The following is a 21,399-nucleotide window of genomic DNA, read 5'->3' as shown; positions in this document are numbered from 1 at the left end:
CTGCAGATCAGTTGATCTGCTGACATATCTGTTAGGTGTGCACACAGCTTTAGGCTTGCTAACTTAACTGATTGCATGTGGCTGGGGGCGGAGTCCATCTCACCAGCCTATACCCAGTGTAGAGCCTGTCCCCCCCTATGGATTAGGAAAAAAAGGATTTGACAGGCTAGCACATAAATCTCCTTTTTTACAATAAGACATCATTTTAAATGTTTGCATGTGGTGATTTATAGTTACCAACATTTGTCATTAGTTTGATAAACAGTGAAATGTACTTTATTAAACTTATCTAAAATAAATATGGCCACTTTGGTAATGTGTCCTCTTTTATTCTTTAATGAACACAGGCAGTGGTGGTCTCTTGCAAACCGACATATGTAAATGAAGACAATAGTCAGATGCACACCAAATGTAAATGCAATACCATACATCTGAAGTGTCAAATATGGGACGTTACCCATTTGTGATGGCTATAAATAGCTCTTTTTTAATGTATTAATTTGTCTGACTATTGAACATAACAGAACATGCACAAATAACTCTATATAATTAAAATAATAAAAAAACACCAAAATAGCTATATATAGAATTAAAAAAAAGTTTATTATGATAGATTATTTCATTTCAAAATATGGTCTCACAAACACTTGGGAAGCCAACAAAAGGCATCTATTAAGCAATAGTGCATATGCAGATATTTACAATAACAAGTTCCAATCATTAAAACTTACCATAAAAAAGTACAATGTCATCAAACTGACAGATTTACTGAAATAAATTTTATATACTTCCCTGTATTATACAGACGATGTTTGAATAGCAGTTTGGTAGCAAAAAAATCATAATAAATACAGACTTTGCAATGTTAGGTTAACTGGTTGGCTCAAGGAACAATATTAAAGGGCAGTAATAAATAATTCTAATATTAAAAGGGTGATTTAAGATAGGGATATACATTTTAGAAAACTAGTTCAGGTACTAGGCAACTGTGTAAAACATAAAAGTAATGTATGCTATAGTAACCAGAGGCTCTATTGTTTCTAATGCAGGTTAGAAAAAACATCTGATTGGCTGCTTTAGGACCCTATTCCACAGTTACATGAGCCCCAGTTTTCATAAATAGCACCCATTGTTCCCTGGGTTACATTACAAATAAAACTATGCACAATAGACAATGTTTGTGATTTACGTTATAATGTTACCTAAATATCCAACTGAAATAAAATTATCTTTTGATTTCAGACACAATCACCCATTTAGGTCCAATAAAATGTAACAACAAAGCTGACATAACACCATTTAAAATTTTTTGCTTAAATGAGCCAACAGACTTTCTGGTCTTATGTCTAGTACTTAGAACAGTGTTGGTATGCAGCAGCAATACAGCTTATGGTCTACACTACATCACCACAGTCTGATGGAGACACTTCAATACCAAGTCCACTTTAAGTGCTGCATGAAGAGAGCGTTAGAGCAGAGAGGAATGCCTTAAATCGCAAACTACTTTCTTGTCTATTGCCCGGATATGTACTGGGTCTCTGTCATTGTGACGTCACATACTGTACACTGCTCTATGACCGCTGATGAATTCAGTAATGTGTTTTATATCAGCTTGGTGACAAAACAAAACACTCTAAAATGAAGAATGGGCACATAAGAGGAGAAACACAGAAGTATCTTTAATAACCTATTACAAACTAATTATACCTGCTGCAAACAATGATGTTGGCTTTTATATCCTAAACTTTGCAAGAAGAGTGACATCTATAATCGTGTTGTTTGCTGCACAATCTAATAAATCTGATCGTATTTTCTGCCCGTAATGTTTAGTAATATTTGTAAGCTGCGCAGCCAGGTCCTTCAAGCATATCAACATACTGATGGGATCAGACAATTCTTTTGGACTCATCTGTACTGAATTGAATATCTGGTATTTGTATCTTGCGATTCTGATGACAGGCAAACCATGTAGTGGTTCCCAGATATGCTCCTGAAGGCACCCTTAAGATGGGTACACACCTGGCCGACCTACATAACTATTGGTAAGTTCTTACTCACTTACCAATCATTTGGCTAATGTGTCTGTGCTGACATTACAACTGGGCGGGCATTTAAATTTACCTGCCCAGTAAAGATGTCAGTCACAGGCGGGTCCCTGCACTAAGTAAATGGTGGGTCGGCTGGATGCACGTACACACAGTCAGACGTGCCGATATATCTGCAAGATATATCAGCATCGGCTGTGCTGCAGGGCAGATGCAATATGTCTGTGACAGACGTCGTTCACAGACATATCGTCTGCAAATACCCGCCAATGCACTACAGATATATCGCCCGTTCCATGGAACAGGCAATATATCAGTCAGTGTGTAACCAGTATACCAGTCCAGGTTTTAAGGATAGCCATGCTTAAGCACATTACTTAATAATTTGTGGTATTTATTTCACATTTGCTTCCATTTCACTCTTTTGAAATTTCAATAAAAAAACCTTTTTTTTACCGTAAGGTTGATTATACCATCTGTGCACAAGTATGGATATCCTTAAAACCTGTACTGTTAGGGTTTGGGCAACCCTGCAGTAATGTATGAAGCCTGCATGCAAAAAACTTACAAGCATTGAATGGGTTTTAAAATAGGACAAATATAGAGAATCTGCCCTAATGGAACAAATATTAGGAGGCCAGTTTCAGAATACATGTGTAAATTTAGCAGCTACAGTAATTTGAATCAAGCATAATCATAAATCCTGCCCAATTTAAAAACCTTTGTGGACTAGATAGGCAAATTCATTTTGGTCTATACATTTCACAAGTGTTACACTGCTAAGTGCTAAAGCCATCCATTGTTACATGTAGATATTTTGTATGTTATGTTAAGCTAAATGCATTTGCAATACAATATGTTGATTTGTATACATAGCTAATTTTGTATGAAAAACCTTCACAACTTCACATTTGTATGTCACGATATGAAAACCCATCCTCAGAGTTGCATTCTACTTAGTGTCTTAGAGAACACAAAGGCACTGAAATGTCACACTACAGACACCAGGTGAGATTCACAGGAACCTTTCCAATGCGCAGCCTCTTCTTGGACATGTGATAATTAGCAGGTGCTCTTGCAGTGTCTACGGGCATACAAAGTATGCAGTGTATGTTTCTCTGCTTATTTACGATTACTTTAGCCTATGCCATCAGCAACTTCAAAAGGAGTGAGTTTAGCAGCAAGTTTCATTCAGAACAGAGGGACCTGGTAGGTGTACCCAAGGGAAAGGAGTCACTTGGCTTTGCTTCCTGTGAACGGCACTCTGACAGAAAGCATCCGGTATGTGCATCACTCACTCTGATACGTTTCTATGCAATAAAAATGCATTCATTCTGAAAAAGGAAAAGAGAACATTAATAAAGCTTTTTTCAAATGTTACTTAATGTGAACAAAATAAAGGTGTTAAACATGGCAAGTTTCATATGTCACTGTACTCTAATAATGTTACCCCAAAATTTCAAACATCCAGCTTTTAAACACAAGGATGTTTGCTGTGTATACTTTTGGTTTACCATTTTATATAAGACAAAATATGCATGCTTCTTTAGTATAATCAAAAGGCTACTACATTTGGAAAATGTTTACTATACATTTAACATACATGTTATTTGCTTGTACAGCTTATAACTACCTTGATGTTCGATTTGTATTGAATGTTTATAGTATTGCTCTGTTGTCAAGTGTGACTGCTGTATGATTTTTGCTTCGGAAATAAAAGTGTTACAAGCTATAAAACAAATCTGTCAATAAAGCAGCAAGGAGCTGGGGGCACCCGTCACTAAACTCTCCAAGCTTTTCTAACACTTCACTGCGAAGGATAAGCCTGGCTAGTCCTCCCAATGTACCTTAAAACTGCAGAGGGCTTCCACACCGGTCCTGGCAACCTGTTTGGACTCCTGGTATGTGTGCCAATGTCAAAAATGTAAGAAAATCAAATCTCCTCAACCCCAGCATCTAGAAAGACCGCTCATTTAAAAGAGGAGGGTCCCCTCTTTCCAATGAGGTGCCCCTTAAAAGCTAATAGGGGAGATGTATTAAAGCCTTTGATGGAGATCAAGTGGAGTAGTTGCTCAAACCAATCAGCTTCTAGAGATATGTCCACATACTGTATATCTAGTCTCCTTGCTTGTTAAATAGCCCTTCTAGTTGCGCCATGCTGTGGCACAACTCAGCAGCGCCCAGCATCTTTTCATGAGATTTTCCCTTCAAATGCGAATAGAACACACAAGCAGGATAGGATAGGATATGAGGCATGCCTATATTCCGTGTGTGACTGCAGGTGTATCTGCATACAAACTGCTACGTTACAGTGTTACCGACACACAAAAAGAAGTTTGGCGCTACCGAGTCACACAACACTCACGCTTTATGTGTAACGTGACTTGCAGCGCACGGAGGACAGATGTATGTTTACGCATCTGTAACTGTCATTTCAAAGCCTGTACTAGATAAATGAAAGTTAGAATCTGATTGGATGCTTTGGGCAACTTTATCAATTTATCTCTCTCCAAGGGTTGATACATCTCTCCCAATGTCTGGTAATCAGTGTGATCACCAGACGTTAATCTATTGCACTAGAGAAATATCATGGAGTCCAGGGATGGGGGAAAATTTCCCCCAAACTGGAGTTTAATAATTAAGGGGCACCCTCTTTCAAATGACGGTGCTTATTCTCTGTTGATCAGCAGTGATCACCAGACAATGTTACCCAGCACGTATATGGGTGGGAGGGCACTACGTATTCTCTTACACCCATAATTGCATCTGTACACGAGGGCACCCACATTTGATAGAGGGGTCCTACACCTAGGGGTAAATTTACTAGCAGGATTCTAGGGGGTATATTTACTAAGGTGAGAATTTTTATAAGTGGAGATGTTGCCCATAGAAACCAATCAGATTCTAGCTATTATCTTCTAGAAGGTGCTAGATAAATGTTAAGTAGAATCTGATTGGTTACTATGGGCAACATCTCCACTTCAAAAAACTCTCACCTTATATACCCCCTAGAATCCTGCTGGTTGCAACTTTTGAATGGTCAATTAATGCTAAAGCAAAAACCACAAAACATTTATTTGTGGTATTTATAACAAAATAAAATAAAAATCACATTTGCTTTCAGTTAACTTTATTGACATTTCAAGAAGAAACGGCTTTTGTAATTTTAGTTAAATTTTATTTTACCTGTTAGAATAATATAAAAAGTCATTGATATGGGAATATGATGAGCACAAATGTGAAAAAATGGCCTCAGCACAGGTGTGAGAAAACGCTAAGCAAATATCTTCTAGTAAGCATGTACCTCATGACCCGTAAGAACTTTTTTCCACCTGATACTACAGACCCCTTACAATGCAATCTAATGACACCTATGTTCTATATCACACCTTATTAATCTACATCTTTTTCTCCTAGCTTGTGAGCAAGATCTTAAGGTTTCTCCATATTTTGTCATTGTTAATAAAAAAAAATATTTTAATTGTTATAATGCTGAACATAGTTTGCTTAAATAGTTTTGCAGGATATTAGTGAAGCTCAAAATTACCAATAACAACTTACTTCTGTACTATTTTTGTGTTACGCAAACGCTTTTTCACTGTCCTGTTTCTCCTCAACCTCCTCATCAGAATCTGTAAACCGAAACAGAGGTTAGTTAGGACTAGGTAACCCATACCTCTCAACATGTGGCACTCCAGATGCAGTACAAAGGGCATGGACGCGTGAGCACTTGGCCTATGCTTGCCCTCACCTGCCGTCCCTCTAAAGGGGGGTATGCACTAAGCGATTTAAACAAGCGATTGCACGATAACGATGTCGTTATCGTGCAATCGCTTGTAAATCGCGCATGCATCGGGGATGTTTTGGACGAAAGTGACCCGCGATGCGCGTGCCCGTGGGTCGCTTCCGACATCGCCCGTACATGCAGGTCAACCTGACGATCTCGTCAGGTTCTGCATGTGCAGGGATGGAGGGATGTGCCGGGACTGAATGAGTTAACGTTCAGTCCTAGCACATCACTAGCTATACAAACGACAGCACGATTGCAATGTCGCAATCGTGCTGTTGTTTGTATATCGCTAAGTGGATTAAGTGTAATGAGTTCTAAGTGAAATCCAAGCTGAAGCCAAATGTGTGCTTATGTATTTTTAGTGCTCATGTACAGTACGGAAGCGCAAGAAGTTTTTTTTTTTTTATAGGATTTATGTCCAACTCTATATGAGACCCATAAGATTTACATTCATTAATGCCGTAAGATGTAGATAGCGCTATATATATATATAGCGCTATGTACACACACATTTTTTCCGTACCCCTGGCCTTATCTCAAAATTCCTCCATAACTTTGCTTCCTGGTTCCTAATCTTCAAATGGGCTCTCAAGAACTCTTTCTTCTTCACAGCTTTCCAGGGCTCATCCTAACCCACTACTGCATGCTCCTTCCTCACTATCTAGCCCATCTGTGTCTCCCCTGTTTGTCTGACCTCTCCACTTTAGAATGTAAACTCTCGCGAGCAGAGCGCTCTTCCCTCACGTGCTTCTCCTTGCCTTACTTTTACTTTGCAATGGCACCTAACACTTGGTTGCTGACACCCTGCTGCTCATTTAGGTGTTATGCAGTAATGTTTATAAATCATGTACTTGTCCTGCATTGTTTGTACTGTTAATAACTGGTTTTCTTGTGTGCTCATTTGTTTCTGTACTTTGTAAGGTACCTTGTGGCGCAATATAAATAACGGATTATAATAATAACACACATGATTAATTAGAGTACAGATCTATTGCAATACCTTCACAAACCAGTTATGGTTTTAATAAAGTGGAAATAACATTTTAAAAATGAACTTTTATTAATCTTCTACAAGCATCATGCAAGCGAAATCTGGATGGAATGTTACATATGTCATACACGCTTTAGTACTAACACTACAAATTGAATTATTTTGTATGCTACTTGTTAGACTGTATTGACCCATATTCGTCATAATAAGCTGGTAAGATAGTAATGAAGGTATTAAAGTTTCTACAGGGTGGAGAACTTACTCATAGTAACCAATCGGCTTCTAAGCAGCATTTATCAATGGAATTCTATACAATGATAGGTAGAAGCTGATTGGTTGCTATGGGCAATTTCTCCAATTGTCCACTCTTTTGAAACTTTGATACATCTCCCTCAGAATGAAAACAAACTTTTACTGGAGTGTCAGCATCACGCCAAGTAAATGCATCTACTGCCCATCCACAATAAATAACATTACTAGATGTACCTGCAGGAGATTCTGGGGGTGAGTAGAACTGTCCATCTGACCTAGGTCCTGGTGGTAAAAGGGCAGCTCGTTCAGAGACACTTTGTATCATTAAACGACCTAAGGAAAAAAAAAACATTAAATAAGATCAATTTACAGAAAACAATCAAGTACATCAATAAGGACTGTTACAAAGATCTGGCTCATACTGCAGTAAATTCACTACCAGTCAATATTTAAAACTATTTTTAAGCGAATGACAACAAACAAAAGGTTGAAAAAAAAAAAAAAAAAAGACAATAAAAAGGTTTCCGTAACATTTTAAGTGTTGTGGTCCACTAATATCTGTAATGTACACATTTTGTGAGTACCATCCTTTAAAGTACTAAAAACTGACACTGACACTATCCCCAATTTTCTCTCCACACTTATATAACAGGTAGATACTTCCCTTGCCTGAATCACACTTTTTGCCCTGCAGGCCATTCATAGATCTACAATAGAGCTCTTATGTGATCTATAGACAGACCTATTTAATTTTATAATCTTTTATTTATATACCACTTACATATTACAAAGCTAATTACAGAGTATGTTTACTCACCCACATACTCATTGCCCCATTGGAATGTAACTCAACGTGAGGCCTAATTCACAGATGGACGCTAATGCCGCCACCGCAAATTTGTACGCAGCGACTGTGCGTAAATATGCAAATGTTGCAGCTACCATGACTTGCATTGAGACACCCACCGACGGCTTCACAAATCCAAGCGACTGCGTACAAAGATGCAGCTTGTAGACTATAGACTTCTTAGAAACCCTATGGTCAGGCAGAATGGTCGTGGGCAGTGCTATTTGTCATCAGGAACTCAGTTCCTGAACCTCTCATTACATCATAGTTAATGTCCTGGGCCCGAATGTATTTTCCATAAGATACGTTTTATATTAAAGTTCTTTGTTGTTGATAAAAGTCGTCAGAGTGAAACGTTGAACTTTGACCTATCTGAGTCTTCCTTACAACAGTCCTGTGAGTGCCGCTGTTTCTTTTATATATCATATATATCACATATATATATATATATACACATATATATATATATATATCATATATATATATATATATATATATATATATATATGTATATATATATATATACATATATATATATATATTTGTCTTTCTATAGCTCACCCACAGTTCTTGAACCTATTTTCCAGAAATATAGCCCAGGCCGTGGGAATTGAGACACACCGGATCCTTATTGACTGCGTATGGGATCTCAGTCGCAGGCAGAAACATGCCTTAAAAACAGTTGCAACATGCCTGCATTTGAGTTGCTACTTCCCCATTGCCACCCACTAACGCCCATGGTCAATGCCTGTCAATCACTTTGTAAATATTCACTGCGAGCGACATTGGTAAATAAACTTGACGCATGCACAATGCGATTCAGATGCGTCATTGCGTCCATCCACAGTCAGAATCAAACCTATGGCAATGGTGTATTAAAAGCTGCAATATTTTGCCAACCAAAGCAGTGTATAAAAGGGAGGGTTCCCATGACAATCCTGACCCCCATTAGACATACACAATGTGAAAGGTTACTATAAAAACAAACTCACTCAAATCTTACTCTGTTTTCCAACCCAACCAAGCACCAAGTGCTATCAGACTAAATGCTTTTCCCACTATGCCATATTCCTTCCCCAGCCGGTTTCCCTGATAACATTGTTGCAGATGAATAAGACAGCAAAAGTGCTAAGTGTACAAAGTGTTTCATACTAATTTAAAAACCAAGTGAAAAACAATGGCTTCCATAAATAAGTGTTGCATAAGAAAAGTCCCTTATTTACAATCAGAAAGCTAATTGAAAGCGTCCATTAATAAATTCCCCAAGACATGATGCCACCAATTGACAATATGTCAGATATGAAAAATGTCTCATGAGCTGACCTGCTCACAAAATGCAGCGACAGCATGTCTCTTGGCCTTAACAACCAGTTTCAGTATTTCATACACCATTATCCAGGAGGAGTGTTCCTTTCTTTCGTGCATACAGATGGGACGATCTGTACAGCTATCGATATTGCTGAACGGTCTCCCTTGAAATTCCCGGTGTGTTGGTTGAATGATATCATTCATCCACACACCAACAATATCACCCATGACCAACGACCATTCCGTCCTGCAGGCACTGAAAGATATCGTCCAGGTTGGCCTGCATGCATGGACGATTATCAATATCGTTATCGTCCATGCGGGAACGCGCATCGTTTGTCGATCGTTGGCAGCATAAAAATGAACAATATGAACGATTTAACGATGAACGATATAGTTATCGTTGATATCGACCATGAAAGTTGTACCGTGTGTATGCAGCTGTGAAGCGTCATGTAACTATGTAAAATCTTGGATATGCCAAGATCTTGCGAGACATCTATTGATGGCATTGCCTATCGGACACAAAGTTACTCTTTCTCGGTACTTGCTGCATGCAGTAACATCGCAGCACCATAGAATCCAATGAGGACTGCTGTGCTGCAGGTCCGCCACAGTCATCTCCCGCACTGTTACCTGCATTAGGTATCTTGTAAAAAGTAAGCACGTTCACTGTTTGTATTTCACACCCTGATGACAAAGAATTTGAGACGTCGGCTTAATAAAAATATGCACCTTATGCTTTAAGCAAGTCCGGATGAGTGCAGCCTGCTTCTAAATTAAGAACTACAGTACTTGGTAATTATATATATATATATATATATATATATTTGATAGACAAAAAAACCTTACGGTTTCACATGTCCCATTAAGGCTTCTTGGACATGATCTGGAATGGGGAAGTTATAGCAGCATGTAGGTGAAGATAGTGTACACGCATATACAGAGTATGATAGTTATAGCAATTAGGGAGCTGAATGTGTATAATGAATGAGATGGATGTATTGAGTGAGAAGGATGTTAGAACCCAGTGGGATTGTTTTGGTGACTGAGTGGGAAGATTGTGGGCACTGAATGAGATGTGTGTGCCACATAACTGCTCAGACCTCAGTTGCATAGACTGCATGTGTGAGCACACAATTCTGTGAATTAGCAGCTCCACCATTTTGTGAGTGACAGCAATCTCACTCTGTGAGAGTGCTGAATATGCCGTTAACCACATGATGTAAAGGTATACCATAGCTGTATTACGCAAGGAACACATCTATTAAGGCATCAGCCTTAATTATCGTAATTTCATTACTTTTTGAAGTCTGTTGCAGAAATTCAATAGGTTTTGTGAAATTTCATGTCTAAGAAGCCTTAATGGGACATGTGAAACCGTAAGGGTTTTTGTCTATGGAACTACATTGCTTTTTTAAAATGTATTAACTATTAGGGTTTGGAGGAGCAAACCGAGCCACCTGCATGGGAGAAGGGCAACAAAATGGCACATTAGCGCAGGTGGAGGAAGGCTGGCACAGAGGTGGTGTTTTGGGGATGCACAGGGAGAGACAGCTACGGAAGTAAGCTGCAGGGACATCAGCAGGTGACAGAGGTGCTCACTGGCGCTGGACATGCATCTGAGAAAATAAGACACAGATGCATGGATGAATCAGTGAGATCCATCTATGTTAAAATTTGAATATGTGTTAAAAAAAAAAAAAGGGAGACCCCTCCCCCCCCCCCCTGTATTTCCCAGAACCAGCACCTGACTTTTTCTAGCGGGGGGCCTTTCACCGGGGCCCCCAGCCTAAGCATCAACCCTGACTGCTAGTCAGCCCAGGCCAGGGATCCCATGGAACCCTAGACCTAGGCTGATAGCCCGGGGCTATCCCCGGCACCTGGGGCGGTGGGTGCCGGGTTGATAGAGTAATGTGGTGTAAAAAAATAGAAGTATAATATTGTCTTTTGCAGTAAAACTACAGGTCCCAGCAAGCCTCCTCTGCATGCTTGTACTTCGAGAACCACAAGCGGGGCATTAATTGCCCACTGGTACCTATAGTACCCCTGTAAAAGAAATATAAAAAAATTAAATAAAAAAAAGACACCGATTGTTTTATTATTTTAGTGTTCTGCACCTTCACCTGGGGGCAGCAGCCTTTAAGCTCTTTTTCATGGCTGCCGTCTGCCCCAGGACTTCCCTGGCGTCTTCTGTCTTCCGCGTCTTCATTGTTGCCACCCGGCCGATGGACTGGCTGGACGATGCCTCGCGCTGGCTTTATATAAGCCTGGCGAGGGGGCGGGGCGATGACATCGTGAGCGGCTCGCGGCAGCCATCTTTGAATTTCAAAAATGGCACTTAGGCGCCATTTTTGAATTGGGCACGCGCGGTTCTCACCACTGAAGTCAATGGTGAAAACCGTTCATTGGCTGAGAGGCGGAAGGCTCGCCTCTCTCAGCCAATGAGTGCTCAGCGGCGGCATTTCCATAGTGAAATCCCACCGCTCTCATTCGCGTAGTACTGTCCTTGTAGAACAGTACTACTGTCCGTGCTGTTCTATTTTTATTTTGCCATGCCCGGGGTTTGCCTACTTTGGACCGAAGAGGAATGATCCACGCATAGGAGACGGTGAGTATGTTTTTGTTAATTCAGGTACCCTATGGATAATCTACATGGAGAAGGGGACAGATTGCTACAGGGATACATAGGTGAGTATGTGTACATGTGTGAGTGCATGTACAGTGCTTTGCAAAAGTATTCACACCCCTTGCATTTTTCATGTTTTGTTGCCTCACAACCTGGAATTAAAATGGATTGTTTGAAGGTGTGCATCATTTCATTCACAGAACATGCCTACAACTGTGAAGTTGTGTTTTTTTTAATATTGTGAATAAAACAACATTTAGGACAACATAACAGAAAACTTCAGCGTGCATAACTATTCACCACCTTAAAGACAGTACTTTGTCGAGCCACCTTTTGCGGCAATTACAGCTGCAAATCGCTTTGGATAAGTCTCTATGAGCTTGCCACAAATTGCCCCTGGGATTTTTTCCCATTCCTCAAGGCAAACCTGCTTCAGCTCCTTCATGTTGGATGGTTTCCGCTTGTGAACAACAATCTTAAAGTCTGACCACAGATTCTCAATTGGATTGAGATCTGGGCTTTGACTAGGCCATTCCAACACATTTAAATGTTTCCCCTTAAACTACTTGTTGCTTTAGCAGTATGCTTCGGGTCATTGTCCTGCTGGAAGGTGAACCTCCGTCCCAGTCTCAAATCACAGGCAGACTGAAACAGGTTTTGCTCAAGAATATCCCTGTATTTAGCACCATCCATCTTTCCCTCGACTCAAAATCCCAGTCCCTGCTGCTGGAAAACATCCCCACAGCATGATGCTGCCACCACGTTTCACTGTGGGGATGGTGTTCTTGGGGTGATGGGATGTGTTGGGTTTGCGCCAGACATAGCGTTTTCCTTGGTGGCCAAAAAGTTCAATTTTAGTCTCATCTGACCAGGGCACCTTCCTCCATACATTTGGGGAGTCGCCCACATGCCTTTTGGCAAACTGAAATCGTGTCTTCTTATTTTTATCACTAAGTAAAGGCTTTTTTCTGCCCACTCTTTCATAAAAGCCCAGCTCTATGGTGTGTATGGCTTATTGTGGTCACATGCACAGATACACCAGTTTCTGCTGTGGAAATCTGCAGCTCCTTCAGGGTTACCTTTGGTCTCTGTGCTGCCTCTCTGATTTATGCCCTCCTTGCCTGGTCTGTGAGTTTTGGTGGGCGGCCCTCTTGTGTTAGGTTTGTTGTGGTACCATGTTCTTTCCATTTGTTGATGATGGATTTGATGGTGCTCTGGGGCATCATCAAAGATATGGATATTTTTCTATAACCCAACCCAGAATTGTACTTCTCAACAACTTTGTCCCGGACTTGTTTGGAGAGCTCCTTGGTCTTCATGGTGTGATGCCTCTTTCTTAGTGGTGTTGCAGCCTCTGGGGCCTTCAGAAAAGGTGTGTTTATACTGACAGATCAAGTGACACTTAGATTTCACACAAGTGGACTTCATTTCACTAATTATGTGGCTTCTGAAGGTAATTGGTTGCACCAGAACTTTTGAAGGGCTTCATAGCAAAGGGGGTGATTACATATGCACATGCCAATTTTCAGAAATTTATTTTTCAAAGATTCTTTTTTTATATATTTTTTTCTCATTTCACTTCACCAAATTAGACTATTTTCTGTAGATCCATAAAATTCAGATAAAAAAATAAATAAAAAAATTACAGGTTGTAATGTAACAAAAAAGGTAAAAAGCCAAGGGGGTGAATACTTTTGCAAAGCATTCTATGTTTTATAAACTTTTACTTTGTACAGTGTGTGTCCTGTGTTTATTTCAATATGTCTCTTGCTGTAGAACTATAGGTACCAGGGGGCCCGTAATGCCCCGCATGCTGGTACATGTGGTTCTCTAAGTACCATCATGCAGGGGAGGGGAGGTTTGCAGGGAACTGTAGTTCCACAGCAAAAGACAATATTAAACTTCTATTTTTTACACCACATTACACTATCAACCCGGCACCCACCGCCCCAGGGGTGCCGGGGATAGCCCCGGGCTATCAGCCTAAGCCTGGGGTGCCCTGGAAAGGGGGACCCCTTTACTGGGGGGGTCCCCAGCTTCCTAGGGATCCCCGGCCTGGGCTGACTAGCGGTCAGGGTTGATGCTTCAGCTGGGAGGTCCGGTGAAAGGGCTCCCCTGGCTGTGGCATCAGCCTCCCGCTAGAAAAAGTCAGATGCTGGTTCTGGGAAATACAGGGGAACCCTACACATTTTTCCCCTGTATTTCCAGAAAAGGACCGGTTCAGAGCCCAATGCTGGTTGTGCTGAATACGCTGTTTGTCCCCCATATTCTGGCAACCAGGACTGGTTCTGATTAGCCTGGTGCAGGTTGTGCTTAATACAGGGGACCCATATGTCGTTTGTCCTCTGTATTTAGCACAACCATCACTGGGTCACTAAAAGCTTGGTGCTGGTTGCTCTTTTGGGGGGGTGGGGGCAATGCCATTTTTTCTGTTTTTACATTTTTTCTTGCACACAAATGCAGGCTTCACTGCATCTGTTGCTGACACCGGCTAACTCCTCCGGGTCGTACTGCCCGCCACTCGCCCCGTCTATGCCGCTAATGGCTGCACTGACTCCTGCTTTCTACCCTGGGTCTTAGCCGCCGCTAATGCCTGCTACCTCCCCATGGGTGCCAGCCGCAGCAAACGCTGCTTCCTTCCCTCAGTCCCGGCCACCGCCTGCAGAGGACAGCCATCTTGCTGCACCCAAGTGAAGCCACAGTGAGTACACCTGCTGGAGGCTGAGCAAGGAATTGAATCTTCCTATCTCTATAATGATGCAATTGTGAGGTAATAGTTTAAAAACTAACTTTCTCAATTACATATACACAGTCAGGTCCATAAATATTGGGACATTGACAGAATTTTCATATTTTGTCCTCTATTCACCACCACAATGGCTTTGAAATGAAACAAACAAGATGTGATTTAACTGCAGACTTTCAGATTTAATTTGAGGGTAATTACATCCAAATCAGGTGAACGGTGTAGGAATTACAACGGTTTCTATATGTGCCTCCCACTTTTTAAGGGGCCAAAAGTAATGGGACAAACTAAACAATCCTAAATCTAACTTTCACTTTTTAATACTTTGTTGCAAATTCTTTGCAGGCAATTACAGCCTGAAGTCTGGAACGCATAGAACGCATAGACATCACCAGACGCTGGGTTTCATCCCTGGTGATGCTCTGCCAGGCCTCTACTGCAAATGTCTTCAGTTCCTGCTTGTTCTTGGGGCATTTTCCCTTCAGTTTTGTCTTCATCAAGTGAAATGCATGCTCAATCGGATTCAGGTCAGGGGATTGACTTGGCCATTGCATAACATTCCACTTTTTAGCCTTAAAAAACTCTTTGGTTGCTTTTGCAGTATGCTTCGGTTCATTATCCATCTGCACTTTGAAGCGCTGTCCAATAAGTTCTGAAGCATTTGACTGAATATGAGCATATAATATTGCCTGAAACACTTCAGAATTCATTCTGCTGCTTTTGTCAGCAGTCACATCATCAATAAATACAAGGGAACCAGTTCCATTGCCAGCCATACATGCCCACGCCATGACACTACCACCACCATGCTTCACTGATGAGGTGGTATGTTTTGGATCATGAGCAGTTCCTTTCCTTCTCTTCTCTTCCCATCACTCTGGTACAAGTTGATCTTTGTCTCATCTGTCAATAGGATGTTGTTCCAGAACTGTAATGGCTTTTTTAGATGTTGTTTGGCAAACTGCAACCTGGTTTTCCTGTTTTTGTGGCTCACCAATGGTTTGCGTCTTGTGGTGAACCCGCTATATTCACTCTTGTGAAGTCTTCTCTTGATTGTTGACTTTGACACATATACATCTACCTACTGGAGAGTGTTCTTGATTTGGCCAACTGTTGTGAAGGGGTTTTTCTTCACCAGGGAAATAATTCTTTTGTCATCCACCACAGTTGTTTTCCGTGGTCTTCCGGTGTTGCTGAGCTCTCCGGTGCGTTCTTTCTTTTTAAGAATGTTCCACACAGTTGATTTGGCCACACCTAATGTTTTTGCTATCTCTCTGATGGGTTTGCTTTGATTTTTCAGCCTAATGATGGCTTGCTTCACTGATAGTGACAGCTCTTTGGATCTCATATTGAGAGTTGACAGCAACTGATTCCAAATGCAAATGTCACACCTAGAATCAACTCCAGACCTTTTACCTGCTTAATTGATAATGAAATAACGAGGGAATAGCCCACACCTGTCCATGAAATAGCTTTTGAGTTGATAGTCCATTACTTTTGGCCCCTTAAAAAGTGGGAGGCACATATTGAAACTGTTGTAATTCCTACACCGTTCACCCGATTTGGATGTAATTACCCTCAAATTAAATCTGAAAGTCTGCAGTTAAAGCACATCTTGTGTGTTTCATTTCAAAACCATTGTGGTGCTGAATAGAGGCCAAACACTGAAAATTCTGTCAATGTCCCTATATTTATGGACCTGACTGTGTGTGTGTATATATATATATATATATATATATATATATATATATATATATATATATGTGTGCATACCGTAAGTAGGCAGGAGGTGGTTGTCAGTCAAGTATCCTATCAAGTATTAGGGACAATTCTCCAGATTAACTGAACTACTCAAAATTCCCACTCAGGGTAAGATATTAAAAGTGTAAACAATTAGGAGAGTTGCTTAGCATGTGACCCCCAATGTATAGGAGGGTGCAGGGGAGAAAGTGGGTGCTGTGATCACCAATGCAGAGTAGGGTGTTGGGTAGATGCAGGGTGTTGTGATCCCCCAATGTAGAGGAGCGTGCGGGGAGAAGCAGAATGCTGTGATCCTCAATGTAGAGGAGGGTGTGGGGGAGAAGCAGAATGCTGTGATCCCTAATGTAGAGGAGGGTGCGGGGGAGTAGGGTGCTGTGATCCCCAATGCAGAGTAGGGTGCGGGGGTGAAGCAGGGTGCCGTGATCCCCAATGCAGAGTAGGGTGTAGGGGAGAAGCAGGGTGCTGTGATCCCCATTGTAGAAGAGGATGTGGGGGAGAAACAGGGTGCTATGAACCCCAAAGTAGAGGAGGGTGCAGGGAATAAGCAGAATGATGTGATCCCCAATGTAGAGGAGGGTGCGTGGGAGAAGCAGGGTGCTGTAATCCCCAATGTAGAGGAGGGTGTGCGTGGGAGAAGTAGGGTGCTGTGATCCCCAATGTAGAGGAGGGTGTGGGGAGAAGCAGAATGCTGTGAACCCAATGTAGAGGAGGGTGTGGAGGAGAAGCAGAATGCTGTGATCCCTAATGTAGAGGAGGGTGCGGGGGAGAGGCAGGGTGCTGTGATCCCCAATGTAGAGGAGGGTGCGGGGGAGTAGGGTGCTGTGATCCCCAATGTAGGGGAGGGTGCAGGGGAGAAGCATGGTGCTGTGATCCCCATTGTAGAAGAGGATGTGGGGGAGAAACAGGGTGCTATGAACCCCAAAGTAGAGGAGGGTGCAGGGAATAAGCAGAATGATGTGATCCCCAATGTAGAGGAGGGTGCGTGGGAGAAGCAGGGTGCTGTAATCCCCAATGTAGAGGAGGGTGCGTGGGAGAAGTAGGGTGCTGTGATCCCCAATGTAGAGGAGGGTGTGGGGAGAAGCAGAATGCTGTGAACCCAATGTAGAGGAGGGTGTGGAGGAGAAGCAGAATGCTGTGATCCCTAATGTAGAGGAGGGTGCGGGGGAGAGGCAGGGTGCTGTGATCCCCAATGTAGAGGAGGGTGCGGGGGAGTAGGGTGCTGTGATCCCCAATGTAGGGGAGGGTGCAGGGGAGAAGTAGGGTGCTGTGATCCCCAATGTAGACGAGGGAGCGGGGGAGAAGTAGGGTGCTGTAATCCCCAATGTAGAGGAGGGTGCGAGGGAGAAGCAGGGTGCTGTGACTCCCAATGTAGAGGAAGGTGCGGGGGAGAAGCAGGGTGCTGTAATCCCCAATGTAGAGGAGTGTGCGGTGGAGAAGCAGGATGCTGTGACTCCCAATGTAGAGGAAGGTGCGGGGGAGAAGCAGGGTGCTGTGACCCCCAATGTAGAGGAGGATGCGGGGGAGAAGCAGGCTGCTGTGATCCCCAGTGTAGAGGAGGGTGCGGGGGAGAAAAAGTGTGCTGTGATCCCCAATGTAGAGGAGGGTGTGGGGAAGATGCAAGGTGCTGTAATCCCCAATGTAGCAGAGGGTACGCGGAAGCAGCAGGAGGGTGTGAGCCCTGCAGTAGGAGAGTGGGAGACTGTTGTAGGATCCTCTGTTGTAAAATGCAGTGGTGAATCCTCAGCAGAGGGGGGCCATGATCAGGAACTTCAAGATCCTAACCTGAACAACACAGAGATAAAGCGGGGCCTTCCCCGCTTTAAGGAAGGATCGTGAGGCCCCGCTGTGCTTGCTTTTGATAAAGCAAGCACAGAGGAAGGTACAGGGGACCAGGATAAAAAGGAGGATGAAAAAGAGAGTATAGTGAGAGCAGTGAAGGACATCCAGCAGTGTTGAAGAGGAGCAGGATGGAGGTCATACTGAAGGAACACAAACAGCAGATGTAAATAAACAAGATGAAATACAAAATGTGGAGCAGGGAGAGGAAGGGGCTACAGGTGAGGTTAAACAAGGGAGTAGTGCTGGAGGGGAGACGGGGGATGGAGCAAGGTAGAAACAGGGAGTAGTGTTGGAGAGGTGGCAGGGGAAGGTGGTACTTGTATCGCCATATTCCTATTTTATGTGGATCTGGTATTTTCAATGTATTTTATTTGGTTCTGGCTATTGCAATGTATTTTATGTGGATATGACTTTTTCAATATTAATATGGATACTGCTTTTCTTCTATATGTATTGTTGTGGCTTTCCCTATATAATTAGTATGGATTCTGTGTGTGTGAATTTACAGCAGTTTTCTTTTTTACATTTCTGTATTTGTATAGTTATATATATACGGTACTTATATGATAGATTGACATGTTCTAATAACACCCACCCCCACAGCACAAACTGTAGCAATTAAAAAAAGAAAAAATTGGTTATGCACAGAATGATGCATCATGCCTCATTTCTAATGCAGCTCCACCCACCTCTGCTCCCCTCCAAGGGTTCCTGAACCTGTTTTTCTACAAAAATAGCACTGGTTTTAGCACATTTTAAGGCTTGCTACATGCCATCTTAAATAAAACATGGCCAATACAGATATATTGTGTATTATAATTAGGAATGTGCAGGCTCGGTTTAATTCGGATTCTCCCGCCAAAAATTGGGTCTCAGAAAGAGCCAAAACGTAATCTTTCATGTCCAGGAATGATGATGCTTGTCCATGAAAGATGACGTTTTGTCTCCTTCTGAGACAAGATGTTTGGTGGGAAAAATCCGAATTTGGCGGGAAAATCCGAACTAATCTGAGCCTGCACATCCCTAATTATAATGCCATCTAGCTGCAATCCAGATTAGTGACCAATATAAAAATACAACATATTTTGCAAGTCATTGAAAAAGATAAGAAAATAATATACAGGAAGAAAAAAGCGTACTGTACCACACAAAATAGGTAATAAAATATAGTACATTATCAGTGTCAGGACCGTAACTAGTTTGTAAGGGCCCCTATGTACTACCCAATGGTGAAAAATGTATATAATACTTGTAACTTTGACAAAGAAGATGGGCCTCCCTCAGCTCTGGGCCCCCTAGCAGCTACACCCATGATCACTTATCTTTAAATCAAAACATGAGAATTCAAAATTTGAACAGTCCAATAAGATTCTATCCCTAACAATCTTTTATACAGTATTTGCCATTACCATTGTTATTTGCCTGAATATATTCAATCCTTGTGCACTTTAGTCTAATTATAAATGTTAATTTTGAATGGTGGTAACATTTAAAATGTTGTGTACTGTTATTTTCCTATATTCAACGACTTTCAATTTTAAAGGACAATTAGTACATGCACATAAATGATGAACATATATGCATTAGCCAATATACAGCAGAAGAAATCCTGCAGGTGGGTAGAGTGTCTAATTTCCCTTCCTACTGTCTACAAATTATTTCTCTTGTATTTAACATATTGCACTGGGTACATCTACCACATCTGTAACTATTAATAGGTTTGCTATCTAAACAAGATAAACTTAAATTAGATTTAAATAGACTATATTAAGTTTTTGCCACTTTTATAACAAAATTGTGAGATAATTAAGACATTCATTGATTTGGTTTCTCTTTGCAGAACATATCCTGAATAGACCATATCAAAATCTTGTTTATATTGTATATAAAGTCACGGACTGGAAGAAGAAATTAGATTTTTCTTTGTCAAATGTTGCTATAGGATATTGATTAACATAATGACACACCCATAACATGCCTATAAATAAGGTTAGACTGTGGCCTGTTGGTCTATGTGTGGTTGTGTTACCATCACACTATTTTCTGATCACAAATACCAACAAGTTAGATGCATCAATGATCCATTTTTCATGAGATTATGATCAGGCGTCTAACAGTGTTAGGCCACACAAGCTGTTGTGCAGTCAGTTGCTGTAATACAACAGGGTGTGGCCAGCATTAGTAATGACATATTGTGTTTGTTACAAACCACAGCAGTGCATCTGCATCTAGGTCAGAGAAGGGGAAACAATATGGAAATCCCTAACAGTAATTTCAGTACCATACTTAACAGAATGTAAAATTAATCTACATTAAGAAAATATTTAAACAATGAAATTAATTTAACATAACTTATAATTGTATTTTCATTAAGTAAGGAGTGTTCAATATTAACAGACATTTTCTGCACTGAAAAAAAAAAAACACTCCACAGATTACAGTGTATTTGGAAGGGCCTTTTTGATGGGTGCTGCACTCGTCATATCTTAAATCACCTCCTGTCATCCAATTGTTGTGATTTAGCTGCTGTGAGTGCTCCTATCACACAGTGAGTTTGGTATAAAAGATCTACATGAAAAAGATTAAAAAGGTCAACAATGTCTAGAGCAGGGGTAGCCAACCCTGGTCCTCGAGAGCTACCAACAGTGCATGTTTTACAGGTCTCCTCACAGAATCACAAGTGAAATAATTAGCCCCACCTGTGGATCTTTTCAAATGTGTTTAGTAGTAATAAATACACCTGTGCACCAGCTAGGTGGTCTGGAAAACGTGAACTGATAACAACTGTCGAGGACCGAGGTTGGCTATCCCTGGTCTAGATAGACACCACATGGTACAAAGTCAATAGGTCGACAGGAACAAAAGATCGACACACAAAAGGTCGACATGGAAGAAGATAGACACGTACAAAAGGTCGACAGAGTGAAAATGTCGACACATGTTTCTTTTTTCTAACCATAATCTTCACCCTAACCCTCTCCTTGGTGCCTAACCCTAACCTTCCCTCCTGGCGCCTAACCTAACAGTCAGGGTAAGTGGCTAACCCTAACAGTCCCTCCTAGTGCCTAACCCGCCGGTAAGTGTCTAACCTTAACCGTCCCTCCTAAAGCCTAACCCTAACAACGCAAATAAACATGTATTGACAATTTTTTTGTGTCGACCATTTCAATGTCAACCTTTTGACCATGTCG

General features: G+C 41.5%; 1 protein-coding gene and 1 pseudogene across 5 annotated transcripts in view; one reads left to right on the top strand and one right to left on the bottom strand.

Annotated features, from left to right (window-relative positions):
• Window positions 1-584: 584 nt before the first annotated feature.
• Window positions 585-21,399, bottom strand: part of STARD3NL (STARD3 N-terminal like) — an 84,790-nt gene continuing 63,975 nt past the window's right edge. For all 5 annotated transcript variants that reach the window (XM_088478136.1, XM_088478140.1, XM_088478138.1 and 2 more), the window contains 3 exons: window positions 7,313-7,411; window positions 5,607-5,677; window positions 585-3,379 (listed from right to left, as the gene is read on the bottom strand). In XM_088478136.1, coding sequence (XP_088334262.1) covers window positions 5,625-5,677; window positions 7,313-7,411 — 152 coding nt within the window. In that variant the 3' untranslated portion in view covers window positions 585-3,379; window positions 5,607-5,624. The remainder of the gene's footprint in view (window positions 3,380-5,606; window positions 5,678-7,312; window positions 7,412-21,399) is intronic.
• On the top strand, window positions 9,460-20,158 carry LOC148517832 (uncharacterized; annotated as a pseudogene).

The sequence above is a fragment of the Taudactylus pleione genome, unplaced genomic scaffold (genome assembly GCF_031769625.1).
Source record: "Taudactylus pleione unplaced genomic scaffold, aTauple2 ptg000208l, whole genome shotgun sequence".
NCBI lineage: Eukaryota > Metazoa > Chordata > Amphibia > Anura > Myobatrachidae > Taudactylus > Taudactylus pleione.
The sequence above is the reverse complement of the archived record's forward strand: the minus strand, read 5'-3'. Positions and strand labels throughout refer to the sequence as shown.